This window comes from Pinus tabuliformis, chromosome 1_1 (assembly GCF_031772625.1).
Source record: "Pinus tabuliformis cultivar Carrire ecotype Pingquan chromosome 1_1, CPIR1, whole genome shotgun sequence".
NCBI classification, from domain to species: domain Eukaryota; kingdom Viridiplantae; phylum Streptophyta; class Pinopsida; order Pinales; family Pinaceae; genus Pinus; species Pinus tabuliformis.
In genome coordinates, this window is record NC_142297.1 from 545,075,420 (window position 1) to 545,099,708 (window position 24,289).

At 39.8% G+C, this 24,289-nt stretch overlaps 1 protein-coding gene across 2 annotated transcripts in view; it reads right to left on the reverse strand.

The window, feature by feature from the left end:
- Nucleotides 1–24,289, reverse strand: part of LOC149214259 (cytoplasmic tRNA 2-thiolation protein 1-like) — a 260,155-nt gene that overhangs the window by 189,316 nt on the left and 46,550 nt on the right. For both annotated transcript variants that reach the window (XM_089392227.1, XM_089392226.1), the window contains exon 2: nucleotides 13,830–13,944. In XM_089392227.1, the coding sequence (XP_089248353.1) occupies nucleotides 13,830–13,944 (115 nt within the window). The remainder of the gene's footprint in view (nucleotides 1–13,829; nucleotides 13,945–24,289) is intronic.

The following is a 24,289-nucleotide window of genomic DNA, read 5'->3' on the forward strand; positions in this document are numbered from 1 at the left end:
GTTCGGTCTTCATAATGACAAGTAATTGTGACTTTTACAAATGATATAATGAAATAAAATTATTTTTGTAAGACTTGCTTCATGGTTTCATGAGCAAGTGAATTTTATTTTAGATAGCTCCCATTGAGAACCTTAGGATTTGTCATTAAGGTCAAAGGATTAATGTCATGTATGAAGAGCTCTACTTGAGCATGTGTAAAAATGTATATGACTCAATTAAGTGTCTAGAAAGCCCTCCAAAAGACAAGCACAGTCCTCTTCTCTTGATGTCGGCTTCTATATCGGTGACAAACTCATGTCGGCTCACATAAAGGAGACCCACCCATTCAGATGCTCATGTTGGCTTGAGTATATGGACGAATCACTATATATAGGAGGCTAGGTTCTTCACATTACCACAGTCCAAAACTTTGCATATCTCTGAGATTTCAGTGAACAGAGACAGTAAAGGATTCGGATCATCTATGTTTCGGTGAAGGCTACAGTTTGAAGGTTACAAGACTACAATTATATGGAAGGGAATTCGGATCCCTCTTAAATATAGATCACATTGACAGCGAAGAAGCATATTGGTCTCTATATAGACCACAGTTCGATGCTCTTCAAGTACTCTAAGTTCCATGCCACGGTGATTTGATGTTACAACTTCGATGCCTCAAAGAAGAAAGGTCACAAAAGATATCAGTGTTGTTACAAGGAAGGAAGGGCTCATTGGTATCTTAGAAGGCAGTGAATATGGTTCAGTGGTAGGTCTTCAAGGTTAAGTGTTACACATTGAAGAAGAGGTTCGGTATCCTTGTATAACACAGTGACCACAGTTCGGTGTTATCTCTTATGATACAAAGTTTGAAGTATAAGGAACCCAGAGAAAGCAATCAAGAAGGTGGAAGAGGACTTGTGTCTTGATCGTGGAGTGGCTAATAGGTCAAGGGTCTTGGTCTTGGTATTTGTCAATTGGAATCTCTATAAGAAGAATTTATGTGGGTTTTCCTCTCAAAGAGTGAGAGGTTTTGGCCCTGGGTCATAGCCTACATGTTGTGTCTCTTGTCTATTTATATTCATGCATTCGTTACTGTTTGATGAAGAAGAACACTAACAATCTAACTAGAAGAAGATCCTAATCTAAAGAAGTAAAAAGCATTCACAAGGAGTCACTAATAGTAGAGAAATCAACTATTGCTAATGCCCTAGATTTCTCAACACTTTCTACCTCTATTATTTATGATATGCTTAAAAATATGACGTATATTTGTAATTGCTAAAATCTAAATGGTTGATGCTTGAATAATTAATCATGATGTACAATGGATGCCATATCTATCTTGATTTATGTACAAATATGCATCTTTTCATATCTTTTACAACTAATTTGGTCTTTTGGATGTTTTTTAATATAACTGCAATATATATATATATATATATATTAGATGCTTCGCTTCCTATATTTTTGGAAAATGACGCTTCACTTCCAAAAAACATCCACTCTTTGTCCCCACTTCATGCAACATTGCTTCAAACTATTGCAATGGAAGGTTTGAATCTCAGTTGTTCTCAAGGAGAACAAGTTGTGGAATCTCGTTAATACAACAATGGTTCCACCAACAAATGATCAAATTGCTCTTGATATGCATGAAGTCAATGAGGCTAAGGTGCAAAGGATTGTTCTCGATGGGGTCAAAGATCATCTCATACCCCATCTGTCAGAGAAGAATATTGCAAAAAAGATGTGGGATGCACTCACGAGACTATATCAGAGCAACTTTCAGAGTCGAAAGATGACACTCAAGGACAAGTTGCATGGCACAAGAATGTCCAAGGGCAAGAGCGTGACATCTTATTTGTCCAAGCCGACACGGGTTAGGGACGAATTGGCTATTGTTGGAGAGACGATCACTGAGGAGGAGCTATTGCATATAGCATTGAATGGATTTTCGAAGCACGGGGAGTTTCTTGTCAAGTGTGTTATGCGCTAAGATCGCCTATCCAATTGGGCAAGGCTTTGGGTTGATTTCGTCCAAGAGGAGATCTAAGAAAGTGGTTAGTGGGGAGATCAAAGGATGAGATTCTAAGAAGAGGAGAAGCTTGCTCCGTCAGACAAGGGTAAGCAGAAGGCCGACAAAGGGCTAAGCATGAGGTCCTCTTCCAAGGGTGAGAAGAAGAGGGATCCAAGCAAGGTTAAATACTTTGCATGCCCTCAGTTGGGTCATTAGTTGTGTCACTACGCCAGCCAAAGCCTAAATAAGAAGGGGGGAAAGTAGAAGTAGGTTGTTTCTACCGCAGAGGTGGACGAGTTTGCAACACGGTTCGAATGAGTTTTTTCTCATTGCATGTCTCTCGAGTTCAGTTGCCACCAACATGTTGTATATTAACAGTGGGGCTTCTTGCCACATGACAGGAGTCAAAAAATATTTCACCAGTTTGAAGGAGGAGGAGTTGGATTTCTACATAGAGCTTGGAGACGATGCCAAGTACCATCCAACTAGTATTGACATGGTCAAGTTTCAGAGGGAGTCCAACAAACCCTTATCAGGGGAGGATGTGTTGTATGTTCTGGGTATGACAAAGAACCTAATCTTAGTTGCTACCTTGGAGGACAAGGGTTACATTGTGACCTTTGAGGAGGGTAAAGTGTATATTCGGCCCAAGAACTCCAAGACAACGAAAGTAATAGGGGTCAGGAAGGGCAGCTTGCTTCGAATGCAGTTTGAGCAAGCGCGTGCATTGGTAAGTTGTAGCAAAGGGTTGGGAGAATTATGGCACAAGAGGATGGCTCATCTTCATCATGGAGCACTTAATGTGCTCAAGGAAATAGTGACAACGCTGCCAAAACTAAAGGTCGAGCAGCATGAGGTGTGCAATGGTTCCACACTGGGTAAATATGCCAAGACTAGTTTTTCGAGCAGCAACACTAATAAGTCCAAAGGGATTTCGGAACTAGTACACTCAGATGTGTCTGGGCCCATGTCAACAGTGTCCTTGAGTGGGTGCCAGTATTATGTGACCTTCATTAACGACTTCTCCAAGAAGACCTAGATCTATTTCATGGAAAATAAGGACGAGGTCTTCAGTAGATTCCAGGAGTTCAAGGCTCTAGTAGAGATCAGACAAGGAAGAAGATCAAGACGCTAAGAGGTCGGATAAGGGAGGTGAGTACACCTCGAGTGCCTTCAAGGACTTCTATGCTCAGTAAGGTATCAAGAAAGAGTTGATTGTTTCATACAGCCCTCAGCAGAATGGTGTTGCAAAACAGAAAAACAGGGCTATAATTGGAGCGGCCAAGGCAATGCTCCATGACTAAGATCTTCCGTTGTTTCTATAGGCAGAGGCCTGCAACACTGTCATATACTTCCAAAATAAAAGCCCACACAAATTTTTGGGAAGATTGACACCAGAAAAGGCATTTACAGGGAAGAAACCATATCTAGGACACATTCGCATCTTCAGGTGCTTCATGTATTGCCATGTTCCCGAGAAGAAAAGGACCAAGTTGGAGGCTACTGCAAAGAAAGGTATCTGTGTGCGGTACAACGAGACCTCAAAATCCTACTGTGTTTACATTCCTACTCTAAGAAAGATAGTAGTACACAGGGATGTGAAGTTTGAAGAAGAGAGGGCTCTTCACAAATCTGGTAGCATGAGTTCTACAGTTGAGGTTTAGGAGGAGCAGGCACTGAAGGCTAAGTCAGCACAAATTCCTTTGACTACAGTCACACAGGTTGGCGAGCAAAGCAAGTAGGGCAAGTAGAGAGATTAGGATGACGAACAGGGGATTCCTCGCAACCAGCCTCAAACTCCATGCACAACAAGGAAGCAGGCCAAGTGAGCAGAGCAGACACTAAGAGAGGCTCAGGAGTATGTTAGTGCTCTGAGATATTCATTCAAACGTAGCAAGGCTCCTTAGCATTATTTCGAGTATATGGCGTAGATGAGTGAACTAATTGAGGTTTAACAAGCCAGCTTTCAGGAGGCATCCCAGCATCAATTGTTGATAGATACCATGGTGGGAGTATATTCTTCCATCATCAAGAACAATGTATGGTAGGTTGTGCCACAACCAATGAGCAAGTCAGTGGTGTTGAAGGAAATGTAACTAGGTTCAGTCTTCATAAATGTACTTTTGATATTTGTACTTATTCAAGAAAAAGAAATAGTACTTTTGATATTTGTAATTATTCAAAAAAAAAAATATTATTTTTATAATATATGTCAATGAGTTTCTTGCTCATTGAAATAGGTCTAGCACATGTTAAGTGTTATAGGTGAGTCAAATGGTCAAAATAAAATCAAAGTCAAAGAATATCTCTCCAAGCAAAAGTCAAAGAATATCTCTCCAAGCAAAGTCAAAGTCATCTCCTTGCAACGAAAGCCTTCAAGCAACAAAACAATGAAGAAATAGTCAAGTCGGCCTAAGGACAGTAAGTCAGCCTAAAGGAGGGGCAGTCCTCTATATATAGAGGTTGTCCACTCCCTCTCAACATCCATCAATCAAGCTCTAAAATCAGCGAAGGTAGAAGTTGAGAAAGAGAAAGAAAAAGGTAAGTCTAAGGGTCTCCAAGATAAGGAGGAAGAAGACCGAATTTTTTGGGGTTGTTCTAAAGTTCAAACACAGTCACACGTGCGAGAAAAAGGAGGCCTCTCTGCGGTCATATCAATAGCAGCATATCCGTCCCATATCTCTCATTGTTTGGGCTAGATCTTAGGCCTACAAGGCCTCTCACTCAAGCGAAGGAGTCCCTCCCTCAAGCGAAGATAAAAGGAGCTTAAACTACAAGCTAACCTATCACACATGCGAGAATTTATGGTTGTTTTACAATAGTATCAGTTTGCATAGATATCTCAAGAAATATTTCGTTGGAGTAAGAAAAGGGAGTCTCCATAAGCAAAGGACATCACCAAGAATTAAAGAAAGAACATCTCATCTAGAAGCTCACATAAGCAAGGTCTATCACTAGTTGCTGAAAGAAATAGGAGGACGAAGTGCCGGGGGACGAAGTGCTAGGGGACAAAGTGCCAGAAGAAGGAAGACGAAGTGTCGGGAAAACAAAGTGTCGGAAGAAGGAAGGACTTGACTTGTGCTTGGAGGATATTCTAGTCAGGGGTCTAGGGTTTGGCAGTGATCAATAAGAAGCTTCAATAAGAGAAACTTACTAAAGGGTTTCCTCTCAAGAGGAGAGGTTTTGGCCCTGGCAGAGAGCCAACATCTTGTGTTCTTGTTCTTATGTTTTTGGTAGCGTTTTGATGAAGTACACACACATGCATTAATAAGAAGAAGAAGATTAAGCTAACAAGAATAAATTGAAAAAAACTCCACAAATTGTTATCAAACAAAGAAGAATCACACTACACCTAATTGCCCTAGATTCTTCAACATGGTATCAAAGCCAAGGTGACACGTCAAGGAAAGGGAAACTCAAGAACACTCATCAAGGAAAGGCATATACAAGGTTGAAGCATCAAGCCAAAACTACTAAAAGAAAAGAAAGCCTACCATCTGTCATTCATCAAGGAAGACTACATAGCAAGAAGAAGAGCCTTACACAAAGGCACCTACAAAGGAGAGCAAATCAAAAAGGGACCTGCACCATCTACAAGTTACCAAGCAAATATCTTCATCAAGCAAGTCCACTTGGAGAAGGCAACTTGAAGAACATCAAGATCCTAGGAAGGCAAGCCATCAAGTCTTCAAGGAGGAAGAAAATCCACTACAACTCAAAATCTATCAAGTGAGTATATGTCCCCTTCTGAATATACATCAATGTCTTTTTGCAAGGAAAGCAACAAACTAGTAGGTACTAATAACTTTCTTGCATGGAAGAAGAGGATTGATTTACTTCTCAAAGAGAATGAACTCCTAGAACATGTCAAAGGGATTATCATTATCCCTGCTAAGGAACAAACTCAAGCTTTAGCCAAGAGAAATAAGGATGAGACAAGAGCTCAAAGGATTCTAATAGAATCTATCAAGGGCTCTCTCATCCCTTATGTCTCCAAATTTGAAACATCAAAAGAAATTTATGATAAGCTAGTAGGGCTATTCTCAGCATCCACAACTGAAGAAGTGATATCGCTAAGAAATGAATTGTACAAAATGAAGATATCAAAGGAAGGAATAGCTCCCTACTTCATGAAGATCTTTGAGATGAGGAATCAACTTCAAGAGCTTGGGCAATTCATGTTTGAAAGAGAAATGACAACTGTAGTACTCAATGCTCTACCTGAGGATTGGGGCAACTTCACATCAAGCATATATGCCAAGAAGGGAGCAACCACACTCAGTGAAATGTGGTATCTATGCAAGACAGAGGAAACCAAACTTAAAGCAAGGGAAGATGTGGGATCAAAGGAGCAAGCATTTGCTACCATGGCCAAGAGAAAGGGTAAATTTGGCAAATTTGGTCCTCGAAGAACAAACAACAAAGACATGTCCAAAATCCAATGCTATGGATGCCAAGAATATGGACACTACAAAATGAATTGTCCTAAGCTTAAGAAGGACAACAACAAGAAAATAAAGACGGAAGAAGCTCACATGACTCGAGGTGAAAGAAGAAGAAAAGAAGTGAAAGAAGGAAGATCCTCCAGATCTCTACTATGACTAAGTCAAACTCTTTACTTCAAGTCTTCTTTCAAGGTTATGAGTAGGATAGGAGCATGTAGGAATAAAATAAAATTGCATGACTAGAAACATCTTCTAGAATCTAGAAGCATGAAGTACATAGAATTCTAGATACTCATGAAGAAGTAGCATTTGTAATGAGAGTAAAATGCATGGTTAGAAATATCTTCTAGAATATAGGAGCATGGTAGATATAGCTCAAGACATTCATGTAGAATGAGCATACCCAGTATAGGACCTCATCCACGATGAAATAAAATTGATCGTGATTAAGAATCTTAGAAGACCTCCATCATCAAAAGAAAAGAAACACTTGCAAGACAAGGGTCTTTAAGATCCTATGATGGAATATTCAAAATAATATTCATGAACCAAAGAAGATGTCTCATTGGGAATCCCATTCATGGGATTGAAGAAAAGGATGATATGCAGGCAAGCTAAGATGAAGCAAGAAGGGCCACACCAAAGACAACCAAATGAAGCTAAGATGATCAAAGGAGAATCAAGATGAGGTATGTATGCATCAAAGTTTAGTCATGTTATCATTTGTATATCATTGAGTCATGGGAATAGTTCTATAACATGATCAAGTACAAAAGAATTTCTTTCACCAAGGACATGCTCGAAGGCATGTAATACAATGCAATGAAGCTCAACAAAAGAATATGCTCACATAAGGAGTATAAGATTGTTGACTAAGAAGCAAGAAGAAATGCTGACTAGTCCAGGAAGCAAGCAATGAAGAAGTACTCTCAAGGAGCATAAGATGGTTGACCAATTTATCCAAAAAGAAGCGAACGAAGAAAGAGATCAAGGACGTGAAGAACACCATGATCACCGAGAAGCACTATCTCACAAAACACTTTGAAAACATCTCCCGAAATAAGGCAGGACAACTCTGACAAAGGAAGGAAGGACCCTTGACACCTATGAAGGCCTTGGAGATATGAAAGAAGTAGATAACTATTTCTACTCTACGAAGATGTCGTGATAAAGAAGCCATCTAGCAAAAGAAAAAGAAATGTTGAAGCAATATCAGGAAGAAGTCATAATGGGCTACTAGGTCGAGGCATGTAAACAAGCACGTACGACGAAGCATCCATGATAAGATTATTCTGAAGCATGGACAGATGACAAGAAAACCTGATGTATGACAAGCAAGCCACTTTCCACAAAGGAAGCAATGACATGACCAATGTTGCACGAAGCGGGGACCTTTTTTGGAAGCGAGGACGCAGAAGCGTCATTTTCCAAAAATCTAGAAAGCAAAGCGTCTGCAGAAGCGTCTGCTATATATATATATATATATATATATATATATATATTGCATTTATACTCAAAACAAACATCTCAAACAGGCAGAAGCGTCCAAAACAGGCGAAAGCGTCTAAAACAGGCGGAAGCGCGCTTCTGGGGATGCTTCCTGTACGAATCTGCATGGGACGCGCTTCGGGCCTTAGAACCAAGGGGGGGGACGCTTCCTGCAACATTGGACATGACAAACCAAGAAGGAAAGTGGTTGATGGATGATGCCCTATCTAGAAGAAGTTCGAACAAAGACTTCATGAAATCAAAGAAAGGAGATCAAGCAGTTGAAGGACCCACGAAGAAGAAGTTATTGATGAATGAAAGAGTCCCTAGTCAAGAGGGAGCTCTGACAGGTCCATGATCAAGAGGGAGTTTTGGCTCACCCCTAATTACAAAGGAGTGACAATTGTGTATTTCCATTTCAAGTATCATGCACAAGACCAAGACTAACAGTCGTAAGTCTAGATGAATCCCATGAATGGAAATGTAGACACGAGATAGACACAACATTCTTGTCTTCACTTGGGAAGAAAGAATGGGAGGATTGGGTAATAATTTGGCATCCGATACTCTTTGAGGATGTGTAGGGCATCCAAGACAAGAGTAGGCAAGAGAACCGATATTCTTTGAGGGTTGGGAACCCAAGACAAGAATAGTCCTAGAAGGTCATACTCATAGAACACCCAAGTGAGTATGTACCTTGAGAGACAATGATGAAGGTGTCTATAAATCATTGGTCTCGCCAGCATTGTAGCTCATGATCTCATGAAGAGATGGAGTTGTTAGTCAAGGCCTTGCACTATGACAATGTTGATTGATATGATGATATGAGAGATGGATTGTAAATCTGGTTTCTCTTATGTGAATTCTTCAAGATTGAAACATAGCCAACCACCTTGTAATGTTGTATGAATACCTCCCTAGTTAAGAGGGAGTGTTGAAGGAAATGTAACTAGGTTCAGTCTTCATAAATGTACTTTTGATATTTGTACTTATTCAAGAAAAAAAAATATTATTTTTTTTAATATATGTCAATGAGTTTCTTGCTCATTGAAATAGGTCTAGCACATGTTAAGTGCTATAGGTGAGTCAAATGGTCAAAAGGAAATGTTAAAGACCTTAAGGACATGTTACACCATGTATACATTTGTATAAAAGTCAAAGAAGAAGGAAGAAGAACAAAGATTTTGGGGTTGTTCTAAAGGTCAAACATCGTCACACGTGAGAGAAAAAGGAGGCCTCTCTGCAGTCATATCAACAGCAGCATATCAATCCCATATCTCTCATTGTTTGGGCTAGATGTTAGGCCTACAAGGCCTCTCACTCAAGTGAAGCAGTCCCTCCCTCAAGCGAAGATAAAAGTAGCCTAAACTACAAGCTAGCTTATCACACGTGCGAGCAAGGTTGCGAGGGAGCGCCTCTCCCCACCCCCCGATCCCGCTCCCAATTCGCACTCCAGTGGAAAGCGGGTCGAGAGCACGCTCCCGAAATCGCTCCTGAATACCCCCCCCACCTCGATCTTGCTCCCAATCCGCGCTCCGATTGAGTGTGACCCGAGAGTGCGCTCCCGACCCAAAAAAACCACTCTCTGGTTTTTTGGGGATCGAAGTCGGGAGAGAAAAGCCACTCCCGAGCGGCGAAAAGCGATTCCCGCGCAGCTAAGAGAGAGGCGACGACGGCGTAGGAGAGAGGGAAAGGGGGGGGGAGGGAGAGAGGGAAGGGGAGAGGGGAGGGATAAATAAACCCTCTCCCCTCCCATTATTCACTTCATCCCATTAAGAGAGAGAGAGAGAGAATTTGGAGAGAGAGCAAGAGAGTTTGGAGAGAGTTTGAAGCAAGGAGAGGAGCTTGGTGAGAGAGGAGCTTGGAGGAGTTTGAAGAGCTTGCAAGGGGAGATTGGAGGCCAAAGAGGTAGGATCTACACTCTAATGCGGCAATTTTTTTTATGTTAATTGCTAAATAAATAAATTTCTCTATTTCCCAATCCCATTCCATTTTTTTGCAGATTCAAAACTTCAAATTTCAAACACCATGGTTATATTGCTTCGCATTTTCTTCTTCTTGGTTCCTTTTTTGGTTATTATGGTGTTGGAGAGTAGAAAAAGGAGGGTTGAACATGAAGAAGTGGGTTATAGTGGATTTGATGAAAACCCCGAAGAGGAGTACTTTGGTGAGGAGGAGATGGAAGAGAGTGAACATGATTCAGCTCAAAAAACTAAACAACACCAAACCCCATTGTAGAAATATGTTACTAGGCCTGAAGCAGGGAAAGGGGGTGGAACCACTAAATTTCACTGCCCCCATTGCAACAATAATTACACAAGTTCATACACCTGTGCTAGAAACCACCTATGCGGGAAAAGGCCATGGGATGGAGATAAACAAATAGGAATCAAAACTTGTATAGATGTATCAGCAGCAGAGAGAGCCAAATACATAAGGGAAGAGGAGGTTCCCAATACAAATCTAAAAAATCCAAGGGTTTCTTTGAACCAAGCTCACAATCACATGCACAAAGAACTTCTTCAGCATCCTCCCATGGCAATGGATATGGAGGCACAGGGTCACCAAACATCTCTTTAAGGCGTAGAACCATATCATATTTCCCTGATGAAGGGTGTAGGAATGATGTGGATTCAAAAGTTTATCGGTTTCTCTATGCATGTGGGATACCATTCAATGTTCTTCGCTCACCTTATTGGCATGAAATGGCTTCTGCCATAAATGATGCCCCTAAAGGATACAAGAGCCCTGGGTATGACAAGGCTAGAACCATTGGACTTGCTCATGAAAAAGAAAAAATATCACATTCTTTGAGTAGAATGACAAATTCTTGGACTAAGCATGAGGTGTCCATTGTATCTAATGGATGGACAAATGTAAAAGGCAAGCCATTGGTATGTGTTCATGCTGTGTCTATTAGTGGTGCCATCTTTCTTTCAGCATATGATTACTCAGACAAGTTCAAGAACGCCATCAACATTGCAGAACCATTACTTGAAGCAAACGGACATATTGGGCCATACAATATCATCCAAGTCATCACTGATAATGCTGCTAATTGTAAGGCAGTGGGAGCAATTATTGAGGATAAATACCCCAACATATTTTGGTCGGGGTGCTTGGTTCGCACAATGAACCTTTTGATGCATGATATTATTAAGAACAAAAACCAACAATACAAATGGATTGGTGATTTGTACAAGAGAGGCAAACAAATGATAGTATTTATTACAAATCATAGCAATACCCATTGGCTTTTCCGCAGTCACTCAAGATTGGAGTTGTTGAAGATTGCAAAGACTAGATTTGCTAGCTATTACCTCACCTTCGGACGCCTTTTGAAGGTAAGAGAGTCATTGGCTAGCATGGTATCAAATCCACACTAGCAGGTATTAAAGGAAAGAGCTACAAATGCAGCTAACAAGCAAGGTTTTGAACAGGTGGAGGAGACTGCTCTTGATGGTCAGTTTTGGGCATGTGTGAGGCATGTATTGGAATTCACCAAAACCATTTATCACATGATTCGTTTGGCAGATACAGATAAACCAGTGATTGGGGAGGTGTATGAGCATATGGATACCATGTTGGGGCAAATAAAAGATATTGTTCAAAAAGATGATCCCAACTTGTATACACTGATTCACAATTGTGTGTGTACACGTGGAATAAATTTAATGTTCCACTACATGCCTTGGTGTATATCCTCAAGCCAAAATACTACTCTCCATCTTGGTTGGGCCACCCTGCACCTGGGGTGGGGTTAGGGTCAAACCCCATATAGATCAAGAGGTATCTACAGGATAATTGCAAGCATTAGACAAGTTGATACCTGACAGGGAGGAATGTGCTACTCTGCGTCTTGAATTAGGCAAATACTTTAGTTGCACTAGTTTGTTTGGTTCTTTCCATGCAATGGAAGATAGAAATAGATTTGATGACCTCACATGGTGGGAAGCATATGGCGACCAGGGACTTTTGCCAAAATTGGCAAAAAAAGTTCTTTCGCGGGTTGTAAATACTTCTTCTGCGGAGAGGTGTTGGAGCACCTACAGCTTCATACATAATGTGAGAAGAAACAGACTCAATGAAAACCGAGCAGAAAGCTTGGTTTATGTGCAGTACAACTTGAGGTTGTTGAGTCATTACTGTGATCGGGCTTATGAGGATCCAACATATAAAATTTGGGACAACCACCCAGAGGATGATAATATGGAGGATGGCACTATAAATCTTGAAGAACTGGAAGTAGAACTTATGAAAGAGGAAGATGAAGCAACAACAACCATGCCACCCCCACCATCCAGTAGCAGTGCTCGAGTTCCAAGTCTTGTTCCTTTGTTGCTGCTGCCTCCATGTACATCCTCACGTGGAGGGCATGTGCCTTCTGGTTCTGGTCATGGGACTATGCGGAAGGAGACTTCTCAAAGACCACCTCGACCTGTTCAGAAATTAGACAGAAATTAGACATTATTCGTGGTGGCAAGAGGAAGATGTAGATGATAGATTTACTTGTCTTTTCTAGTTTCTAGTAGTTTTTATAACTGTTGACTCTTTCATATTTATTATGATACTTTTTGTAAACAATATATGACAATTTAAGTTTGAAGTTTGAAGTTGGCAATTATAACTCATTCGTAATGAATTATGAATATGATGCTTCGTGAAAGTTGAAAGTTGTTTCATTTCATTTTATTTTATAACATTTCATTTCATGTTAGATATTATTTGTTGTAATGGTTACACTTAGCTTACAAGTACAACTTTGGTGATCAATGATAATAAATGTTATATATTGAATTTTGAAAGCTTGAGACTTTAAGATTGATGAATCATGATTCATGAGACTCAATATGTTGTACGTTACTAACTTGTGGGCATGGTTGATGAAGATTATAACTTCTAGATGATTGTTGTTATATGGTTCAATCTATGTTTTTTATGTTTTTTATATCTAATTCATCATTCTACATGTTTTTGTTGTGACATATATGCATCAAAATATAAAAAATTAAAAATTAAAATATATATATATATATATATATATATATATATAACGCTTCAGGATTCGCTCCCAAACCGGGAGCTTCTGAAAATGTCACTCCCGCCCCCTTTTTCGGTCCCGCTTCCAAGTAACCTTGTGTGCAAGAATTTAGGGTTGTTGTACAGTCATATCAGTGTGCATAGATATCTCAATAAGTATTTCGTTGGAGCAAGAAAAGGGTGTCTCCATAAGCAAAGGACATCACCAAGAATTTAAAAAAGAACATATCATCTAGAAGCTGTGACTGGTGCCAGCAGGCTGACACTTTCGATCAACTCACACTATGAATGTATCACAAAAATTTATTCTCATGAAAATAACATGATATTTCGTGCCAATAATATCAGCTCAGAATAAAATGTGTGTTATATCACAGTATTGGTGATATATCGGCAAAAAATGTAACACTGGTACACCCACATTAGCAGTGGTCATGTTTAAACTATAGACATTTTTGTAAGAACATTTAATTACCATACAAATGAGAGCATTTCCCTATAAAGCAAAGGCTTTCAGCAGGATGTTAAAAGATTGCATACAGAAGTAAGTCGTACATGCTAAAAATTTCAAAATGCACCAATATACTTCCTTAGCATGAAAGATTATCTTATAGCAGGGACTCAATATAGATAAGAATGGTGTTCATGAATGTTGTTTTCAACAATAGTTGACCATTGCTCTCTAACAGTGAGAATAGGCATCAAAATGGTATTGACCAAACTAATCGGCTCCAGGTCAATAAAGAGGCTCCTTGCACCAAATAGGAAGTCATATAAGCAGAGTAAAGGTTAACTCGTAGACTAAAAGCTGCTTAGATATGCAATAATACAACTCCTTGAGACTATTCACAATAAACTTTACCTTTACCACCAGAAGCTCCAATAGCAACACGTTCTCCTGGTCTGAAAAGGTGGTTCTCGATAATAACCTTGTGAATCTCTTCTTCAAAGGCAAAATAAAAGCATTCCCTGCATACCTTCACAAACATGGAGAGAAGTTAGAAGGGCTGGCAAAATCATTGTATGACTCAAGGACTATGTCAATTTGTTTATTATCTACCTGAGTTGCACATATATCTTCATTGAAATATGATTACATGGTCATCCATGTTGAAAATGATAAGAAACTTCAATGATGATCAGCTGAAGAGACCAAATATGTTATTTTGAGTCCTATTCTATAATAATAATCTGATTTTAAGGCCACAGCTTATCCAGACACCAAATTTGATATATGAGACCCCCTTGTTTGTGGTACAAGGGATCCCCTCTGCACAGCGATTGAACTGCATAGTATTCAGAGGTATACATATCCTACCCACTCCAAATTTGAACCTGAGACCTCCAAGGAAGAAACCAATGCTCTTCACTGTTAGCCCCATGTTCTATGCTACACTAATAGTTTAAAGTATTCTCCATAAAATGAAGCAAAGCAGCATTTACCAATAAAATGACACTGAATGCACTTTAAACAGTAAAAATTTAGAAGTAATCACTGACAAACTCTTGAAACTTGTGGATGTCAACCTTCAAATATGTTTTGATGAACACAGTGAACATTGCATTAAGGAACCTTAGTATAGGGCTGTCCATCATTATAATAACAAAGACGCTTCTCATCTTCAATTGTTTCTCCTCTGCATGAATTATTCAAACTTGAACTACCCAGACAACAATTTTTCACTAATAGAAAGATTTAATAAATTATTTGTATCCATGCTTCAACATGATGGAGAGAATTGCACACTAGAGCTATTTGCTGTTATCTTCAACATCTTTCAAGTTTAATGTGTACAAACACTCGAACATTTGCTCGACTTTCTCCATTGCATGTTCCATGTTTACTTTGGGTGACCAAGACGATATCATGATAAAAATTAATTGAACAGATACTAGCACTGAAATTTGACCAGGAATTATAATCAACTTGGAAGCATCGTACTATTTTTAGTTTTTCTAGATGCTAATAAGTTTTGTACCGTACTAGCAGGGAGTCAAGAGCGGGGTGGAAGAGATCTGGTAGGAAGGTACGCTTTCTGAATTTGTACTTGTTTTCTGATACAAGTAGTTTCATAGCACAGGGAAATGGGGGCAGGGCTCCCCTAGTTGTGCTCTCTTCTCTTATGGAGCAACCTCTTGGAATAATCCAAGGGACTGGAATACTTTGAAATCACACTTTATAGCAGTGGGGAAGAAAGTTGCCTCAAGCAACAGGAGAAGAGATTGTAGGGAGATTCGGAGAATGCCCAAAAAGCCCACTGGGACCTGATGAAAACTCAATACAAAGTTCCTTATCTCAATGATTTTGCATTAGCAGGAATGTTCAAAAATCCTGTGCCAAATCTCAACATCTTGAAATCCAGGGTGGTCAGATACTGGGAAACAAAATCTAAAGGTGCAGTTGGAAAAGGATTTGTCATAGCTGACTTCAAAAGGTAAGCAGATCATTAAGCCATCTCTGAAAAGGGGCCCTAGTTTGCATGCAACAGCAAGCTTAACTTTGTACACACTAGATTTTGATGCTACTGAGGAAATCATGAAGATACTGAAGTATGGGTCAGGCTTTCTTTCGAAGGCACTTGAGAAAGGAAGATATCCTAAAGGATATAGTATATAAATTAGGAACATAAATTATGTATTTTGATTACACCAAATAAACACTCTTGGTAGCTTCTTCACAAAACTTAGTTATAGCTAATTTTGAGGCAAGTCTCAAAGTCTGAGAGTTAAATAAGTCAATGACATGAATGTCAGATTCTATTGTTTTATAAGTTTGTTGTGGTCACTATTTTATTGCTTCTTGAAAAGGATATTGTAGTTGTGAATCTGGGAAGCAGTTCAGTTTCTTCAAACCAACAGTCATAGAAAGCATATTCAATAATGATCTGTGTTATTTGAGTAGAGTTGTTGATGGTGCTTTCTAAGTTTTAATTGTATATATGTAGAGGTGGGTTGATTTGTGAAGCAGAATAGCAGTGCCAGCAATCTCAAATTTGGGGTTTCCCAAGCATTCTTGTTGGACACTGCATTAGAATCATGGTGAGCATCAGACGCAATAATCTGTTTGTTGGTCACAGCAGATCAATGATAGACAGAAGTTGGACTGTCCTTGTATCGTAAATGGACACTACCACTGCATTATGAAGCGCAGTCTGAGTTGGTTATTGTAGTTTAACCACCTAATCACTAACCTTAACACCTGAACGTCAAAATGGTCACATATCTAACATAAAAAGTGACATAAATATTAGTAACACCTAACAACATTATTGAGTGTTACCACTGGACCAAAGTAATTTCCCTCCACAAGATTAGTTACAAATTCATCACCATGCCAATAGCAAGTAATAACCTAAAGCGAGAGGACTCTGAGGTAACAATGGCACCTTCCCAAGTGTTCATTCAATCCCCTTGGGACTCAATTTCCCAAGGACAATTTTGAGTAATAACAAGTAGCGTAGTCTAAATAATCTCTATTGTCTCTGAACAAGAGATCCAAATAATAGTCAGCTCGATTAATAGCTACTTTCAAAAGTGTTTATGTTGCTAGTGAGGATGAAACTTGAGATCTTTGTCAAAAACTTCACCAATTTGTTATGGACCACGAGCTCATTTCCTAATCATCCATATGATTAACACAAAAGGTTAAACTGTAATGTCCCCATTTTTATTTTTCTCCATAGTACAGCCAAGGTGGATTTCCAGGGCATGGGATGGTCAAGTCAATGGAGCAGGTTTATATCATCGAGGTTCTGATGGAGTTTTGAGGAGTTTTTATGGGATCTGATGGCATTCACTAGGCATATTTCATCCTCTGCACAGTTTGCATTTCGTTTCATCAGATTCCAACAACTTTCAAAAATTAGCATTATTATGGGGCCTAAATTAATTATGCTCAAGGTCGCATTCCGGGAGATTAATTGATGGAACACCTCAGTGTAATAGCTCATTGGAACCGGAACGAGAAGATCTACAGGATGGGATGCTGAGAAGTGACTTTCAGTGGCCAAAGAGAGTATGGTGGGCGATTTACCATTTTCCTTAATTAAAAATGACTTTAATTAGTCATTTAATTAAGGAAAAATAATTAATTGGAGGAAATGGGCCAAAAGTGACTTAAGTGAAATAAAATTAAATTAAAAGGTCACTTAAGATAAAGTCAATGGAAGAGCTTCTAGAATAATAATAAAATAAGATGCTTCTAGAGGCTTGGAGATCTATCCATCAGATCTATAAAAGAGGAGGAGGAGGTCATTTGGAGACATTTTGGATTGGTGATTTCTTTTGTGGAGAGGTTTGAGAACCTGGTTTTCTACTTCAACAGTAGCCCCAGGACGGAAACCCTCAGGTAATTTAGAGAGATTGCGCAAGCACCCATCTCCCCTTGGTGAATTCATTCAGAATTCACAAGAGCTCTTATTGGTTGTAGTTTCATTTTGAGAGACCAGGTCTAGTGCTATAGAAGACAGATTTTGGGTCGGATCTAGTTTGCAGTGGTTGTTCGAGTTTCTCAGCTATTTCCAGGTATTTCATATTGTTATGTACTCCTATTTGTGGTTAATATAATAAAGTTGAGATTCCCTTCTGCTCATTATCGTTATTTGCATGTTCTATGATGTTAAATTTTACATGGCAATCTTCTGCAAGTGAATGGTAATTGTATGTGGAGTGTTTGTTACAATTTTTTTTCATTTGGGACATTACAGTGGTATCAGATCTGGTCTTCCTGCCAGCTTGAGGGTTTACTTGCCAAATTGCCATATCAGATTTATTGCAGGAGAAGAGAGGAAATTTTGTGAAGACAATCTCTGGTTAAAAGGGGTAAATTTCTGAGAGAAAAATAATTGTAACTTTTCTTTTCTTCTTGGGTTCAAATTGTAGAGTAAATGTTAATTCAACAAAATATTAAAATGGCGAAATCCAAGAATTATTAATGCCACGAATTGATTAGTTTTGAAATTCAAAGGCCAAACCCATGTTTTATGAGGCAACAGGTATTATATTAAAAGGGGGCCAAGAATTTGTTTAAAGGGGTCGACTTTATAAAAAGAAATGGTGGACAAAATTTTCAGAAGGTCGTGGCATTAGAGTGGGGCCCGTAAAACAATCAAAAGGGGCTGGTTAACACAGATCATAAATCTGGGCGGATTCTTATTTCAAAGGCCGAATATCTTTCAGAAATCGAAGATGAAGAGGCCCATAGCCACCAAATTTTTGAACGTGAATAGACCCGACTCCAATATTCATTCTGAGTCGATTTTGTGACTGAGCTTCATACAGCTAAGGAGAACGAGTTTTCTTGTGCTTTGGGACGAGTTATGGAAGCACATGCAGGGTTCAAGTCTCTTCTTTCTTTGCTAGACAGAACTCTCTGTTGGGTCGAGTTTTCTTGAGAGCAAAATGGGGACCGAGTTACGGCGTTTGGTGGATGGAAGAGTCAGTCGTGTCTCTACTATTAAAGGGACCGCATTCCAAGCTTCAACTCAGACAATGAGCGAATTTTAATGCATGCCAGGTCAAAGGAGCCGTCAACATTATTTCTCTTGAAGGAGCCGAACTAAAACTAAATTCCTGAAGGAACCGATTAATCCAGCAAGTCGTCAAGTCAAATTTCATGAAGGCAAATAGCTCGACTCGAGTCCTTCATCCCAAGCCACTAAATCCATGACTGTTGGTGGCAGAGGTTTGTTCGAGCAAATGGAAGGAGAATGCAAGTTCTGATATCGAATTATCAACAGGTGGATTGTTTTTGTAAAGACCAATTTGAAATTACACTGCAGGGGATCGATTTATATTTGAGGGCATGATTCCTATGTCGAAGGCCGAATCATTGGATAATTCGAGTTTATTAAAGCCAAGCCAAATTCCATGACCATTCTGCGTTCTTTTTAAAGGAGCATAAGGGGCCGATTTTTGGAGTCGTTACTGGTTGGTGGGGTTGTGTAACTGTGTTGGTGATTACCAGCAATTTTGAGCAAGCTGAGAGCACAGGTACTTATCGCAGAGAGACTGCATCCAATGGTCTGATTTCCAAATTGTCAGGGGGGTCAACTATAAGATTTGCAGGAATGTTTAAACTGCAGGAGACTGCTTTGCAATGTAATGATTGCTCATACCTCTGCGCTGGTATGTATGGCATTGCTTTGTATCCCAATTGTTTCAGTTATATACTGTACGCTCTTGGAAAATTTCAGAGTGCGCAGCGATTGGTGCTTAAGTCACACTTGGTCATCGCTGAGACCGAAGTAAGTGTGCAAAGGAAAGTAGCCAGTGCACATGGGTGTCCATGCCTACCTGTAAGGGATTGTGTTTGGGGATGCGACTGGCAACATGGAGAGGTCAAAATGGGTTGCCATACCTGTAGCATTTGGCAAATATTAATGCACTGTGCACAGAACCAATGTATTTTCACTGATCATTTCAGATAACTAGCCAATACTTCCAGGAACCATCGACTAGTATGTCAGATCTGAGCTTTCTGATCTGAAGCGGTCGAGTTGGTGCTCACCTATAGCAGCTTGACCAAGGAAGACTTCCATATCAGATCTGTCAGTTGAGGACAGATGCTCAAATTTTCCAGGCTTGATAGTAGTTGCTTGCAGTATGGGAACAGTCTAAAAATAAGAAGTCTACGACAGCATTTGTACACCAGGTTCTTCTACTTTCTCACTATTGTTCACAAATTTGTAGCAGCTCTAATAATGTTTTTGGGTACCTTATAAATCAGCTTATATCAAGTGGGTTAATTATGTATGAAATTAAACCATGAAAGTATACCTACATCAGTTGTACATAAACTGATTGACAAACCTTCTCACTGAGAGGAATTCAACAAACTCAGGAAAACAGTGGGCTTCATTATCACAACTAGACATGGATCAAACCTTTATAAACTCCCTTAATAAACCAGCAGCAGAAATCAGCAGACCCTTCTCAAAGGGGCTCTATGCCATTCTTCAAAAAGAACAGCTAAGAGATGTGCAAGAGGGGCAGGAAATAGGACACAAGATTTTTGCTCTTGGGACAGATTTAAAGCACATGAGAATCACATGGAAAGTTCTTTCCAAACTTGATGAACTAGATGCCCTCTTTTCCAAAGTGAGCCAGTTAGAAGGGAAGAAACTAATTTGGGCTCTAAAACCAGCTATGTTTGCTCTCATACAACACAAGTTCTTAGAGGAACCTTGTGAAGGGGTTAGACTTCCAGTTGCATCTTGTCTCAATGACATCATGAGACTAACCGCCCCTATAGCTCCTTACAATGATGATGTTATGGGGAGACTTTTCAAGCTGATAGTAGAGACTATTCAAAAGTTGGACAACAGTGCAGGTTCTACCTTTGGGAAGAAGCTTGAGATTTTAGAAGTTATGGCTATGACTAGGACTTCTGATATCATGTTTGATCTAGAGTGTGATGGTTTGATCCTACAAATGTTCCAATGCTTCTTCAGCATTAGGAATCATCATCTTGACACAATCATAGCACACATGCAGTCTATCTGGTCATCATGTATGAGAGGTCCTGATGCCATTTGTTGGGAGTTGCAATCTCTATTGTTGTCCATTTGGAGGAGAGAACAGTTGATCTCACTTGCTTCCTGTGAACTAACCGAAAGGTTGGTTGAGCAGAACATTGGGTTGTTCAAGAGACAATTGACCAGGGAGGAGTTGCTCAAGTTTGGGGGATCATGCAGTAGGAATGAGCTAAGGAGGAAGGGACTTTGCTTCATCTGCAGGGGACCTTGGGGACTTGACCACTCATGCTTGAGTGACACTGAGGAGATGGTAGAGGTAGAGCAATTGGAGATTCCTTCTAACCATCAGGGTCAGGATTCTTCTTTGGATGAGTCCATGGGTTCATACGAGGATGCACCCGAGGAGCATGACTCATGTGTTGCTGACAGCAAGCCCGATTCATATCCAGGTGTGTAAGGTGAGCAGTCAATGGACCCTATGAGGGACATTCAGGATGATGTGTCACCAGTGATGAGTCAACATAAGCAACATATAGTGGAGCATGAGTCAGCTGAGGAGGAGGATGCGCCAATGTTTTAAAACTCCGACTCTGACTCCAACTCGGTATTGACTCGGCCAGCTCAATTTCAATGACTCGGTCGTTGTAAAAAATACATTAAATATTTATTTTTTTATAAAAGAAAACATAATTTTAAAGATTTTCATTCATGTTTCCAAACACACAGCATTAGAATCTAGATAGAAGACAACATATGATCAAAGTAGGCTCATGAATATATCCATTATATCAAAATGGCACCCAGTGCACTGTCCAATACATACATGATGATGATACAGAGATCAAAACAAAAACACATAACCAAGGAGGCTAGAAATGGCCTCTACAACAAAAGTAAACTGTGACCAGTACTACTGGCTACTGCTACAAGAGCCAAGATCATCTGGCTCAACCTCTAGATCAGAGTCAGACAAGCCAGCCCATGGCTCCTCCTCATCATCATCTCCAATTGCAACTGTAGAAGTGGTAGCACTAGCAAGTTGTGCAGCAGCTACAAGCTGAGATCGACAAGATATGCGCTTCTGTCGTGGCTGAGCAGAAGAAGCACCTGTAACTGGAGGACTTGGGGCTGGTACAAGTGGATCAGGATCTGCATTCAACTAAACATTATGTTCGAGTGATGCCTCCACCTGTATATCCAAATCAAGATCCTCATCAGAATCAAACTCTGTTGGATGACTCTCCACTACCCAATCTAATGTTGGATCAATGTCTTCCAACACAATGGGATCTGAATCAGGTCTTTTGTTTAGCAATTGGTTGCGTCTGAGCCGGAGGTTGTATTGGACATAGACTAGATCATTTAACCGTTTTTTATCCAAACGGTTTCTCTTCTTCGTGTGAATCCTCTCAAAGACAGACCAATTGCGCTCACACCCAGTAGCACTGCAAGTTTGACTCAAAATACAAATTGCAAACTTCTGCAATTCAGGACAATGGCTACCAAAAGCCTCCCACCATTGTGCTGCAAAAAACATAGGAGTGTAATGAGTTAGCTCAACAAAATTACAAATTATATCCAACTTTCAAATTATAAACGATTTAACAAAATAAGTATTAAGAATTTGAAAATTGAAATTTTTGTTTACCTGGCTCATCTGCTTCCCTTGCAATCTTTGTTAGGTTCTTCCCAAAGGTACCTGTGGCTTTGTTGAAGGTTGTGACCTGTCGGTGTATCTCCAGCTGATCACACTCCAATGGGATCATGTGATCAATGCAGTCAATCAATCCATCTCTAACCTCCCCCTTCAAAGCCCCTGTCGCGAGAGCTTTATAATGATACTGTGGGTTCCAAAAATACCCAACTGCATGTATAGGGCAATGGAGTTGATTGTTCCATCTTTCATCAATGATTGCCCAAATGGGCCCATACTTAGCCACTTTATCCTTGTATGCCCTCTTTATTTGCTCCTTTGCTTGATCCATAGCCTCATAAATGAAGCCCATAGCCAATCTTTCCCCATCCACCAACCGCAACACCTTAACTAGTGGCTCAACGACCTTCACAATCTTTGTTGCCTTTCTCCAAAATGTTTCTTCATTAACTTTCTTTTTCAATTCTTTGCCATCCTGTTTGTGAGACCACTGGCTTTGATTCCATTCTTCACTGGAAAATATCTTTTGCAAATTTCTATGTTGTGAAAGCATAGATTGCAATGTCAAAAAATGAGTAGCAAATCTAGTGATGGCAGGCCTAATAATATCCTTGCCCCCTGTCTGTCTCCTCATAAAGCTCAAAATCCATGAACGATTGTAGATCAATTTTGTTATGCTTTTGGCATGATCTACACTGTTTTTGACCCAATCTAATTTGCCAATATCCTCAAGCATGAGGTCTATGCAATGTGCAGCACATGAGGTCCAAAAGATGGTTCTGTGTTTTTCCTCTAACAATTTACCAGCAAGAACATAGTTAGAGGCATTATCTGTGATGATTTGAACAACATTAGCTACCCCCACCTCCTCAACAACCCCATCCAATAGTTGAAACAACAATTGTCCATCTTTTACCTTATGAGATCCATCAACTGATTTTAGAAACATGGTTCCTTGTGGGCAGAAGATAAGAAAGTTTATGATGGTATGGTTCCTTTGATCAGTCCATCCATCTAACATGATGGTACATCGTGTTCTTGCCCATGAATCCTTGAAATCTTTCACATACTCATTAATGGAGACAATTTCTTTCTGCAAACAGTACCCCCTTAGCTCATGCATAGTAGGGCCTTTGAAGCCTTTTCCAACAGCATGTATGGCATCAAACATAGGCTCATAATACGGTGAACAGGAAGCATTGAAGGGAATATCAACATCATACCACCATCTACATATGTAATCACAAGCAATCTCCCTCAATTCTTTCTTCCAATGATCATCTAAAGTGGGCTGCAAAGTTCTACTAGCTTCAGGACCATGTGCATCTGATGGAGAGGAGGGTGTGACAGTGAAATAACTTTTGATATTCATATCACCCTTCTTTTTCATTTTACCCTTACCTTTTTCTTGAATAGACTCCAAAGAGGGAGGAACATATCGGAAGGGGTTGGATGCATCAGTACAAGGGATAGAGGAAGAACCCTCAAAATCAAAATGGGGGTTGGTAGCCAGCATTTTTTGTATACTCCTCTTCCTCCCAATTTCAGCCTCTAATTCTTTTTGCCTAGCCTTTTCTTCTTTAAACTTCTCAAAGTTGGCTAACAAATCCTTCCTAATCTCCCCAATTTCTGGTGATTCACATGGAGTAATTTGGCCTCTAATCCCTGCCAAGTGTTGTTTCAGCCTATTAATGCCCCCAGGACCTTCCTTAATTTTTCTATGGCAAAATTTGCAATGCATTTGACTATCAACCATTTCAACATATGCCCAAGCAGCATCTTTCACTCTAGGTGCCATTTTTTCACTTGGAAATCAAAGGAAAAAATCTAAAAATGAAAACAAAAAAAATAGCATTGCTTCAATGTTCATTTCTTTCACAAAAAACACTCTTTTCAATTTCCTAGATTTTCAAAAAAAAAAAATAAGAAAAAACAGATTTTTACAAGTGAAAAAAAAACACCTCTAGGCACAAACTGCCTCCTCAAGGTTGCTCCAACAAACCAACTCCTCAATGCTACTCCAATGGCTACCCAAGAAGCTCCTCACTCCTGCTACAATGCTTGCCCAAAACTCCTCACTGCTGCTCCAAAAACAAACTCCACTACTCCTCACAAACTCTCACTCAAATGCAATGAAATGGCTGTGAGGAAATGAGAGGGGTTAAGTGGGCTTTATAGGGTTTAGGAGAGGGG